At 44.3% G+C, this 13,215-nt stretch overlaps 1 protein-coding gene across 9 annotated transcripts in view; it reads left to right on the forward strand.

Moving 5' to 3' along the window:
- Positions 1–13,215, forward strand: part of CIT (citron rho-interacting serine/threonine kinase) — a 105,568-nt gene that overhangs the window by 16,542 nt on the left and 75,811 nt on the right. For all 9 annotated transcript variants that reach the window (XM_061602303.1, XM_061602306.1, XM_061602304.1 and 6 more), the window contains exon 10: positions 2,664–2,844. In XM_061602303.1, coding sequence (XP_061458287.1) covers positions 2,664–2,844 — 181 coding nt within the window. The remainder of the gene's footprint in view (positions 1–2,663; positions 2,845–13,215) is intronic.

The raw sequence follows: 13,215 nt of genomic DNA on the forward strand, positions 1-13,215 counted from the left end.
ACTTCAGGGGGCTGCTAAAATCAACATGTTTGCAAAGATGCAAGTAGAGGAAGCATTACAGGACAGTGAAAACCTGCGTACCTTCTTCAACCAATAGTCCAGGCGCCAAAAAAGGCATTCTGATTAGTTTCTTCTCTAATATAGAGCTTCAAAAAACTGAGTCTAGTACTTTACTAGGGCGTAGACTACTTCAGCTCTGTAACTGCAGATTAACATTGCATCTTGGTTATGCTTTTGACTTGACATTGATGTAGCTCCAAGATGGTTCTTCCTCCTTGCATGAACCCACCCCTTTCTTCCATTTTTAGCATCAGCCATGGTGTAATGCTCCATAGGCACCAACCCTAATAACAGTCTGGGTAAGAAGCTGGCTTTCAGGCCCTGATTTAAGGTAACCATGGTTTGTTCTAACTTTGTTGCAAGTGTTTCTAAACCATGGTTAAGGCTGAAAATTGAGGGAGCCATAAAATTAGGTTCAGAGATCAGGAAACAGTCTGCAGTGGGCTTTTTGATTTCCAAAAGAACTCAAAGATAGGTTTGGCAACTAACAGTGAAGGAAAATGTATGCAAGCTGCCATCTGTGCTAATGGGCATTTTGTACCTTAGGGTATTAACTGAAGACCAAAGGAAACGGGTTACTAAATTCTGTGCTAGCATCCCAAGCTGAAACTGAAATATAGTAGCCAGTGTGTTGTGGTGGTCAGAGGATCCAAATCCCCATTCAGCCATGACAGTCACTGGGTTGACCTTGGGCCAGTAACTGTCTTTCAGCCTAGCCTACCTCCCAGGGTTGTTGTGGGGATAAAAGGGGTGGGTGGAGGACTGTGCACTGGGCCTTGAGCTTCTTGGAGGAAAGGCAAGATATGGAATGTAATAAATGTTACAAAATCTTACTTTCCTTGTTGTGTTCTCTCAGTAAGGATATATTATATATTGTAGTTGTGTTTTTTGTATTATCAGTGACTGTGTACAGCTTTTGATGAAGGGCAGGATAAAAATGTTTTAAACCAATAACATACACCTGTTTGGGGCAAGGAATAAAGTCCAGTTCAAACTAAGTATTAAAAACATTTTTTTCAAAATCATTATTTCCATATATGTGAAATCATTGGGCTGTATCTGTTTGGAGTACGAGTTAGATATCTCATACATGCACATATATATATATAACATTGATCAAAACAGTGTACAATATAAAACATTTCATTGACTTATCCACTCTGCCATTTACTCTTATTTACATTTAACTTCTGGGAAGATCAGGTTGCTCATCCATTTCCTTTGCCCTGAAAGCAATGTCAGCATTTTTTATGCTGCCAATATGTGCTCTGGATTATTTGAATTAGGAAGACACTTTTTTTTTTTTGCTTATTAATGCTGGTCATTCACTTGTGATGGTTTAAAAGTAGCTGAGTTGGAAACCCTTTCAAAGGGTTAAAAACCTGGACTGCAAGAGGGCTCTGGCAGCCTAGAGGGAGCTAGTAAGCTCCAGGAGTGACTCATGTTCTGCTTGTGTCAGTCAGATAAGTATCAGCATCTGTCAGGAATACAGGGAGGCAGGCAGACTTTAAAACTCTGGAGCATGCACAGAGTGAGGAGCAGGGAGTCTGCACTGCAGTGACTGTAATGCTGGTTCCCAGCGTTTCACTCCCCATCAGTCCTTCAGCTGATGGGAATCTATACGGGATCCATGGTAACAGCATTAGCACAGTATATATTCATCAGCTTGTGATGAGGAGCAAGCTGGCTGAAGAGACTGCTTCACAGAGCAAATAGAGAACCCGGCTGATTTGCATTGCGTGATGATTTGCACTGATTGATTAAATGCATATTCGGGATGAATGAAGGGGCATAGTTCTAATGCACAGAGTTTCATTCCATATACATGCAGACCAGCAAGCGACTCTGCTGCTGTACATGGTTTAAGGAAAGCTTGATCTCTTCTAAGATTTTGTTGTGGCTGCTTTATTTAAATTGTAGTAAATCTTAAAGGACAGCAAGAGCTTCAAGGCCGCCCACTGAGAACTAAAGGGGGGAAATTATTCTTATTGCTGCCTGTTTGATAAAGAGTTGGTAGCCTTGCAGCTAGTCTGCAGTGGAGTTCCATCAGTAATGTTTAATTGCAAGCTGGGAGTATTAATTCTCAAAAGGACTGGTGTTTAGCAGCTGCAGCATTTCCACAGACAAGGTTGATTTAGTAATGGGAGATGAGGGTCTCTGATCCAGGCTAGGGGTATTACCAGTGCTGTTTGGCACGATCCCATCTGCAAGCAGAGCAGCCGGTGTACTTCAGTGGTTTTTTTTTTTTTTAAAGGTAGCTTAGATGGATCTGCCTTTTCTAGAAAGATCAGGAGGATGTGCCCTGCAAAACACAAGATCAAAACCTGACATTTGTTGTTGCTGCTGCTGCTCTGGAAGGAGCAGGGCTGCTTCCAAGCAGCAAGGGATTCTCTGCCTGCAGAATGGTAGCCATGTTGGCAGCAGAAGGGTTAATCTCTTGTTGCTGTAATAGGTTGGAGAGACCTGGCTCAGCCCGCTGGTGTTAGCAAGATTAAAAGCAGGCGCTGCAGTGCCGTTGACAATGCTGAATGAGAGGGACTTCGACAGCAAACTGCAGCTAATTTTTTTCTGTGCCTCCTTTATGTTTTCTCCAAAATAACCAGCGCCTCCCCCCTTCGTGCCTACCGTCAAGTCTGATGATGACACCTCAAATTTCGATGAACCAGAGAAGAATCCACGAATTGTATCCTCTCTGTGCCAGCTGAACGCTGCAGGTTTCTCAGGAGAAGATTTGCCGTTTGTAGGGTTCTCCTTCATCAAGGCGTTGGGGATTCTCCGGTCAGAGTAAGTAGGCATTGCTCTTTTGTAGAGGATGAATAAGAGAAAGCCAGTGCTTGATATACCCGGCGGTTGGGGGGGGGGCACCTAGGTTGGGGAAACGTGAAAATCCAGCTCTTGACTAGTCTTCCCTCTGCTATAGGAAGATGATTCAGGCTTTGCTTTAGCTGTTATGCATCTTATTGGCACTCACCCCTTTCCCTGGTATCCATGCACAAAAGGAAATCTTCATTCTAAGACTAGTGTTCCTAAAATAAAATCTGTCTGCTGCATCCTAGGGGGAAGTGAATGGTTTTGCATTGTGTGTGCGGCTTTGCAGGAATTTAGAAGAAATTTAGAAGAGTTTGAGATGTTGAGGACGGGGGTGTGTTCAATTGGCGTGAAATAGGTACGGCTGGGGCATCGCTAAGCCCCATAGGTCTAAAAGGTTTGTCTAGTGAGGCACAGAAACGTGGAGTTGGTTTTCCTGGGAATGAGCCGGTGGTTCAGGTTCACCACTGAAGCTGGGAACAAGGTATTGACAGAACCCATGGTCAAAAGAGGCATAGGAACCGCAGAGTGGGTGATGCAGAGGTCCATAGCGATTGGACGTCTTCGGGGGAGATAGAATACCCCGCACGGTGGCACACCAAAGGGTATCAGTTATATAATGATGCCCCTTCTCATCTGGTGGGCCCTTTATTTTCCCATCCAGTTGAAGACTGGCCATCTGCCTGGTAAGAATGCAGAGACTTTACTTGGCTTGGGATCCCACATACTTAAGTTCCCCCCCTTTCTCTCCCCCCCCCCAAAAAATGTCTCAGTATTTGTAACAAGTTGTATTACAGGGTAGAAACTCTAACCAAATCAGGTCTCTGTGGTGGTGTTGTTGTTAAATGAGGACTCTTGCGATACGTGTGGATGGTGATTTTGTTTGAAAGAGAAGCCTGGAAACCAAATTGGATTTCTGTCCTGGCACCGGCGATGTTCCCAGTGCTATGAGTCAGGCAGGGACCTTAAATAGGCCGGCAATTAGAAGGGGAGCTTCTTGACTGCCTCTGCTGTCCTCCTACACACAGGTGTCCCTCTCTCTCTCTCTCTCTTTGTGGTGGGGGAGGAAGACAAGGGGGTACTTAGCAGGAATTTGGACGGTGGTGGCGTTGCCTCTGCACCAATGAGGCAATTCTCTCTTGATGCATTTTGTGTTAAGTTTTGACACTGATACTCACTAGAAAGCATTTTAAGATGCCCAGAACAGTGTTCTGAGGAGAGCTAGGAGAATGGCTGCAAGACTAGAAGTCGTCCTTTTTATAATAATCATTTTGAGGCAATTTGGTTAGTTTGCAGCGAGCTCCTGCCTCTGATGAAACAAGGCGCTTAAATAGACGAATCCATAGAGGCTATAAATGGTTGTTCGCTGAAACCTCCATGTTCAGAGGCAGTATACCACTGAATACCTGACAGTAGGGGCAAAAATGGGGAAGGGGTGTTGCCTTCATGTCTAGCTTTCAGAGGTTTGTAGTCATTTTGATTTGATCTAGCAGGGGTTCTTCACAGGTTTTTACTAATTCTTATAAATGAGCCAAGGAGGCCAGTAAGGTTTTTAAAAATGTAAATATTAATGTTGTAGAATTAGGCTAGCTATAGCAATCAAACTAATGATTAAGACATTAAAATACAAGGAAGGAATATGTTGTATCTTTTTTCTGAGACTTTAAATTGTGTGGTAAAACCTTGGCTCAACAGAAATATAGAGTGGCAGAGGCCTTGGTTTGAATGTTGCCCTGGCTTTTGCGAAGCTGCCCCTGCCCCAGTCAACCTGTGGTCCTCTTCTGCTTTGTGCAGCTAATACCATTGGCTTACCTTGCAGGGTTGTTGTATGGATTGCAACAAGGTAATGGATGGGGAGAGTTTTGAACAGCTGAAAGTGGTTATATGAATGCTATTTTTAATATACAGTACTGAATTGAAGATTAATAGGTGAAACTAAATATGATCTTATCCAGAAAATTACTGTGAAAGTTCATATTTGAGATTTTAGATCTCAAGACAGATCTATAGTCCATTGCTGCCAGGGTACTTGAACCATTTTAGTTGAACTAGAAGTCCAGAATGCAGGCTGTTTTAAGAGACGTATGGATCTTAGTCCATGGCATTGGTTTATGAATGATCCATGGGACAGCTTTGGTGTCAGATGAGATTCTTCACCTCTGACGTGCGTATACAAGGTAGTGTAGACAATCTTGGATATGTTACAAGGAGGTGTGTGTCTGTGAGACAGATACTTGCTTTTCCTTGGATGCTGGATAGCTTCTGGTGGACACTGAGTAATTTTTAAGATGCTTTGAAAATTATTTCAGTTGGCACTTGGGCTTAGTAAAGAGGATTGCTTGCAAGAGGAGATACTGCCTAAGGAGCAATATTAAAATACATATTACACCAATTTCATGTACATACTAGTAGATACCGTTTATATGGGAATAGTCATTGTCGGAACCAGTGGATTGCCTGTGTCTAACTGAGGCACAGCCTTAAATGACGTAATTAAGAAGTAACATCAAGATCAATGATGATAGTTTTAGGAAACTGCTCAAGATTCCAACTAGTGTTACTGTGTATGCCATGAAATTTTGATTCACTGCGTTTATTTATATTACAGACATATATTGGGTTTTGTATCTGTTTAAGTGAAATGGCTTCTCCCAAAGAATCATGGGAATTGTAGTTTAGTGCAATTCCTGCAAATTCTCTGTTGGAGAGCTTTATCTCTCCTCACAGAACTACAGTTCCCAGGGTTCCATAGGAAGAGGAAATGACTATAGTGTATGCTATGCTGCATGTGTAGTATTGATAGTGTAGTCATCTGAGTTTGCCAGCTACTGAGGCAAAGCAGGAGCCCAAACATTGTGCACGAAAATGGTTAATAAGCTGTAGAATAACGCGAAGAGTGCTTATGAGATGACTATACATCTAGAAGGCATGGTGTTAATCGCCCTTCTCATTTCTTGGTCTTGAATATCATTATCCTTTTTTGACCCTTTATAAGGATGGCTATATATTTTGTGTGGAAAAACAGAAACTGAATTTCAGGTGAGTATGTAGATGTTCCCTGATACCAGTGCTTGGGTCACCTGGAATTAAAAGTAGTGGTGTCTTGTTAACTGACATGTCTCAGCACCAAGCTTGTCAACTGGGGCTCGTTAGATATGTTACTACAGTTATGTTGCGTTGGCGAAATCCACCAAGATCTTTTTGAGTTGCTTTGGGACTAGGATGTCTGTTAGTAAAGTGTGGAAATCACCAGGCATCCTGGCTTCATGCAAATTTGACACCAAAACTCTGCATCCAGAAAAGCTGTGTAATAGTCCAGTTCATTGCATATAGAATATATTTTGTCAATTACAAAGCCATGTATGTGCCTTGATTTATTTTTGGTCAATAAATACTTGTTTGGCAAACACTAGTAGGCATGAGTTGAACTGGCCATGGTTGATGTGACACAGTTGCACCCTTGCTAGATTGTGAAGTCTGCTCTGCTGCTAATAGCAAATTAGTGCACTGCTAGGGAAAGTGATGGCACTTGCATGCTGCTCTTGGCGGTAAAGTGGGGGCGGGCAGCAAGCTATGAAGTTGAATCCTGATGCTAAAAGCTTCATGTAATCTTGGGCCTTGTTGTCCCCATGGCAGCAATGGTAACCTGTGTCTGGGCTGCACCACTTTGGACTGCTGTTGGGACAGAGGAATCTTACAATGGAAGGCTTCTCCCTACAAACTGATTGATTAAAATACCCTGCACTTAGAAAATTTAGCATATCGAGGAGAAGGCAATATAAACAATGACATCTAAAGCAGCATTCAATGAAATGGAAACGGACTGCCTTCAAGTCAATTCCGACTTATGGCGACCCTACGAATAGGGTTTTCATGGTAAGCGGTATTCAGAGGGGGTTTACAATTGCCTTCCTCTGAGGCTGAGGGGCAGTGATTGGCCCAAGGTCACCCAGTGAGCTTCGTGGCTGTGTGGGGATTCGAACCTGGTCTCCCAGGTCGTAGTCCAACACTCTAACCATTAAAATACATTAAAACAAAACAACTTCAAAGCTTTTTAAAAAAGTTTTTAAAGACTTTTTTTTTAAAAAAAAAGGTTAAAATACCCTTCATTAAAACTGTTTAGGGCTTTCATGGTCTTGAATTCAGTCTGTAGACAAGGTCATAGCTGATGAAGTTCTTCTAACATGGGCATAATGTGGTCCAGGAGATGAATCTCTTTACCTTGGCTGTGACAGCTTAGATATGGGTGTGTGTGTGTGTGTGCGAGCGTGAGAGAGAGAGAGAGAGCGTGTTTATTGTCTGATGTACATTCTTTGGTTTGTTTTGAACCGTTCTGTTGGGTTTTAATATTGTGTGATTATATGGTTGTAACCTGTCAGATGTCGTAATGAAGAGTGGGTGGGAATTCTCTTAAATGAAATAACACCAGTTAGGAGTCATTCTGGATGAGTTGGAAGTTTCTGGTCTGTCTTTGCAGGCAGCTCCACATAGAAAGCACTACAGTTGTCCTGCCCGAACCCAAAGAACTGACACAGCTGTAGTTTTTCACTGAAGTAAGCAAAAGTTTCCGTTCAGTGCGCTTCATGAATCTACCTACAGCTTACTCAGAACTCAGCATCCCTCTCTAACTAGGTTCAGCTTGGAGGCACTAAGACGTTGACTCAGCAACTATCCCTCGCCCAGTAGGGCTGGGCGGATGCCCTGGTTGTGTGTGCCCTGAGTCACTGTTGGGTGCATGTGCGTAAGCGCAGACTCCTCCTCAGCGGGGTTTGTTGAATCTCCCGCTGCATAAGCCTCCTGGTCCAAGGTGAAGGTGGACCCTCGGTCACTGTCCCATCCTCTTCCTCCATGGGGGGAGGGCTGTCCAGCAGTGGTGCGGGCGCCGGGAGAGGAGCCTCATCAGGCTGAGGAATGATTGGCAGGTCTGGTGGCCTTTTCAGGGGGGTATCTGGAACTGCTGGAGGTGACCCGTCAGCATCCAGTGCGGGGGCTGCTTCAGTGTCCCACCCCTCACTCGGTCTGTCCCCGGCTGGAACGTCCCACAGCAAGGCCTCCTCATCCGCCTCATTCTCGTCTGTCCACTCCCTGCTAGCATGGCTCATGACAACAGTAGTCTTAAATCTGGAAGAGAGCAGATGTGTAACTTTCCTTCAAATATGCTGCAGTAGAAGTTCCGAACTGTGTAAGAAGACAAATTGCAATACTTTTATGAAATGAAAGACATCTAGGCTGTCATTGAGAAATTTCTCCCCCGGCTGGCTTATTTTGTCGTTAAATGTGCAAAAGGTTCTAGGGAAAACTGAGATGAAACTACTTAAGCTAGTACTGCCAACAGCGATGGGCGCAAAGAGCTTAACTAGTTAAACCAGGGGTGGGGAACTCTTTACTCTCCAGATGTTGTTGAACGAGCTTTGGACATCTGCATGTATTGGTTTGCTCCTCCCTCTGTGTGAAGGGGGAAACGAGCCAGGAAGCTGCAGTTAACTATAACTTGCCCGTTACATCCAAACCAGGAAACTGCGGTCAGTGGCTTCCTAACAAGCCAGAGTGTTAAGTTCAACTGTAAACCATGGCTTCACATTCTTGCTTGTTTGGAAAACCATTGACCATAGGCTCATTCATATCTCAGCTCATTAAGCCAAGAACTGGTCATCTGAACATGGTCGTTCTAGTTTCCACAAAGCTGAAATATCTTAATTGACGGTGAATTGATAGTGACTGAAATTATTAATGAATACAGAAAGGCAAGTGGTATGGGACAAGAGTGTTTGATGTGGGCAAAGGGCACCAAAGGCAAGCTTATGTGGCTTTGCAGGAGTGACCAGCTCTAAGTTGTATTCTTTTACTGAGCAGGGGGTTGGACTTGATAGCCTTATAGACCCCTTCCAACTACTATTCTATGATTCTATGGTTCTAACAGGAGATTTAGTGGTCACAAGTGAAGAAATATAGTCCAGGCTAAAGAGAGACATAAAAATAAAAAAGATCAATTCAAGAAGACTGGGGAGAACATTAGGGCACCATAACAAATACAGGGCGGGGTGGGGGGATGACATAGGATGAGGTTAACAGAAGAATTTGTATCTATTTTAGAAGAGAGTTATGGCAGGATGAAAGACTAACAAAAAATTGCACCTCCCTCTGGCCCAAAGTTACCAGAACATGGAAAGAGATTTAGCAGGAGGTACAGAGAAGGAAAGATGGAGCTTGGAAAACTTGAAAAGGAAGAAGGAGCAACATTTGGCAACAGCTTGAGAAGGTATCGGAGGAATGGGGGGGTCCCTTGGTCGCAAGTGGAAGAGATGGGAGTGGGGAGAGGTGTAGCATGATCTCCATCAGTGCTGGAGAATTGTGGAGATGGCTTGGACATATATATTGGGAGCTCCACTGTTGCCACACCCAACCGTTGAGATGCTGTCAAGATATTCGGGAAGAAATGTCAGTGAAACATGGAGATGGGATTGGGGCCCAAAGTAAGACGCCAGAGGTAGGAAAGTGGATTTGGGAGTTATGCAAAGCTCTGTGGCTCCGTTTACTGAAAGTGAGTGAGATGAGGATGAGTCAACAAAGGAAGCAGAAGAAATAGACTTGGCGGTGGGAGTGAGTGACGTATAGGTCGAAAGAAGATGGCGGTTCTGAACTGAGGAGTCAATGAATGAGAATGGGTAGATTTGTTTTGGCAAGGAGACATCTTAGTTGGAGGAGAGAGTGAATTCAACAATAGGCAAAATCAACAAGGACGTAAACAGTTTCTCAGCAGGTTCGGTGTCGGAATGGGAGGCTGAGGTCGGCTGTAGCAAGCTGAGCAGGGGAATAGTTTAGCAAGGGTTCTACAGCAGGGTGGCTTAACCATGGTGGTTGGAAATAGTGATTTAAATTGCCAGGGAAAAAATGCCAGTGTTTTAAGCCAGCTTTCACGTTCTGGAATACATAGATTTCCTGAACAAGCATGGTTGCTATTGCAGTTAAAACATGCTGGCTTGCAATCAAATAGTCTTTATACAACCCTTTAAACATGCAGCCGCCATGTGTGGAAGAAATATTTTGGGTGTTTTGTTGCAATGTCATTTTGTATATTTGGTTTTAATGCTTGCGATGCTATGCGTATGTTAAGAGTTGTAAGTCGCTTTGAGACATCTTTTTTGCGTGTGTGAAAAGCAATGAATAAATATAGTAAATCTGCTTAGAGGCAAGAAACAGATTTCTGACCCTTTCTGAACACAACTGAGCAAAACCAGTTACTACAAAGGTAAAGTTTTGGTTGTATACATAATTTCCAAATTAGCAAGTCCTACTGATGTGGGTACTTAGCTCTGAGTAAACATGCATAAGGTCAGAATATGAATATCCAAAACAAATGCTGCCAGTTATTGGCAAGACAGTGAGATCGAAACTAAATATCCATGCTATTTAGTCAGTAGTCATAAATATCCATTATTTAGGAACATCAGACCGCTGGCTTATCTTGCTCAGTAGTGTCGACACTGACTTGGCAGCAGCTCTCTAGGATTTCAAGCAGGAATCCTTCCGAGCTGCACCTGGTTCAATCCCTGGCACCTTCTGCATGCAAAATGGAAGATCTACCTGTAAGCTGTGGTCTTTTGGATCCTTATTGTAGGGCTTAGGTCACTGGAGGGTGTAGAGTACAAGGTCATCCATGCAGACTTGGATGGTCCTGTTGAGGTACAGGATGACACCTCTTAGAGTGGGGGTCGAGGGGAGAACCTGTGGCCCTGCAGATGTTGCTGGACTCCAAGTCCCAGCAGCCCCAGAGAGCTTAGTCAGTGGTCAGAGATGGTGGGAGTTGGAGGCAACATTATCTGGAGGGCCACAGCTCCCCTGCCCTGCCCTCGACCTAGTGCCTGTGATAACCTGCTAGTAGTCTGGCTCTAAGGTTGAGTGAACCTGAGACAAAGCACTGTCCTGCAGCTCCTACTTGGTCCCTGAAGTCTGCCCCCTTTCAAACATTTGTTTAAAGTAATGATTTAACTTCTGAGCAGTTGCTGCCTCTAATCTTGACTTTGCCCCTGATGCCCGAGATGTTGCAGGGATTTTTTTGGGGGGGGGAAGGGGGAACAGTAGAAAGCTGCCCTATAGTGAGTCAGATCATCAGTCCAACTAGCTCAGTATTGTCTGCACTGACTGTCAGCGTCTCTCCAGGGTTTCAGGCAGGGGACATTTCCGGCCCTGCCTGGAGATGCCTAAGACCTTCTGCGTGCAAAGTTTCTGAATACAAGCTCCTGGAAACCGCAGGAGAGGAGAGCACTGTTGCACTCGGGTCCTGCTTGTGGGCTTCCCCTAAGAGGCATCTGGTTGACCTCTGTGAGAACAGGATGCTGGACTAGATGGGCCACTGGGCTGATCCACCAGCCTAGGCTCTTCATATGTACATAAATAGGGTAACAGTAACTCAAAGATTTCACTAAAGAAGCAATTAAGATGAAACAAGCCTAAAAATTGACGGAAACCAGGAGAACCGCTGCACAAAAAGAAAGCAGGGATGTGGCTTGGAAGGCCTTCTTGAAGAAAGCATTCCATGTCTTCCCATGGGGAAACCGCGCACCAAATACTGATACAGTGTTTGGGAGAGACACACGTGGCAGAAATCTTTGCTGCTCCTGTTAACCACCCAAAATGTGTTCACCCGTGACTCTTCCCCTTTCTCCAAGAAAGAGTGAGAGAGCAAGGTCTTGTTTGTCTTGTGATTGGCTATTTTTAGAGGTGCTTAAAGCCCTCGCATGACTGTTACACCCCCCCCCCAAAGTTCTTAGCTGTGTTGGAAGGAAGCTGGGGCTTCTCCCTGTCCTGTTGAGCCTTGGAGAGGTGCAGAAAATAGCAAGATGCCTTGCTGCTTTTCAAGCCTCTCTGGAGCCTGGAGAAGGGCAGGCATTTCCCTAATGTTGCTTGTACTAAGCCTTGTGAAAAAATGGAAATGGACTGCCTTCAAGTCGATCCCGACTTATGGCGACCCTACGAATAGGGTTTTCATAGTAAGCGGTAGTCAGCGGTGGACGACCATTGCCTCCCTCTGAGCTGAGAGGCAGTGACTGGCCCAAGGTCACCCAGTGAACTTCATGGCTGTGTGGGGATTCAAACCCTGATCTCCGAGATTGTAGTTCAGCACCTTAACCACTACACCACACTGGCTCTCAACTAAGACTTGTAGAGACTCCAAAGTAACGGAAACTTTGAGGTCGGGGCAACCTCTCACCTGACCAAAAATATGTGCTCACTAGTGGCAAGTTGGTGAGTATACATACCTCTGCATGTGGGCTAACTGCTTTTTCTTTTATTAGCATTTTCATCTCCTGTAAACTTTTCTAGTAGCAAACATTTGCTATTAAAACTACCACAAGGTATTTATTTACATGGCTGACTTCCCTCCCTGCTCCAGGGATCTACAACCCAGTTTATTAATTGCCTAGTTAAATACACTGTGCTGCTGTGAATAGCTTTTGCGTGTGCATATTTGTGGTTTACTTTTGTATTATGGTGTGCATTCCAGGATGGGAACAAAAAGATACAAGCGTCTTTTATTAATCTAGCTCTTAATATGCAAAGTGCCTTGCAATGGGTAGCTCCAGTTCCAGAAAGAATATTTCAGATATTTACACACTAGCACTGGAGAGGGCAGAGTAAGTTTTCATGTTTTTTTAGATAACAGGATCTGCCTAGGCAATGTGGTATAGTGGTTAGAACAGGGCTAGGCAACTTTCTTTGGTCCGAGGCTCACATTTTATGATGGGCAACCTTCTGGGGGCTGCGTGCCAGGGTGGGATGTGGCCAAAGGCAAAAGGGGGGGAGGGGAAGCAACACATGCAACTCTGCCTTTTGTCTATTGCACTGAGATGGTGACGTCTGACCCAGGTCAGTGTTTTTCCCAAACCATCAGTCAAAATCCTTCTTTTCTTTTCTTAATGTTTCTTCCTTCCCCCCCCCCCCGCAGGTTTTCAACACTGTGCTCTTCTAATGCTCACAGTGTGCAAGCTGGTAGAAACACTTCTAGGTTAGACCACAATAATGTGCTCTAAGTGAAGGGTGCGCTTAATGTTTGAAAACCCCACGAGGCATTTTTCTTAGCCACAGTTCCTTTCATGTCTTTCCCCACTGCTTTCTTCGTCTGGCTTCTAGATTGCAGTTGTAAGGATTGTCATGTTTTGTGATGGCCATTGTGTCAATAATAATAATATACCATCCTGTCTCAAAAAGAGGTCTTTAAATGATGCTTTAATAGCCACATAAAGTGGCTCGGCTCATGTAACTATGGTCTCCTCATATTCATCTTGCACCTTGTCCCAGCTAGGTTCTAAAGGATGCTTCAGTAGGCTTTTTCCACCTTCTCAGCTG

The sequence above is a fragment of the Rhineura floridana genome, chromosome 19, assembly GCF_030035675.1.
Source record: "Rhineura floridana isolate rRhiFlo1 chromosome 19, rRhiFlo1.hap2, whole genome shotgun sequence".
In the NCBI taxonomy this organism is placed as follows: domain Eukaryota; kingdom Metazoa; phylum Chordata; class Lepidosauria; order Squamata; family Rhineuridae; genus Rhineura; species Rhineura floridana.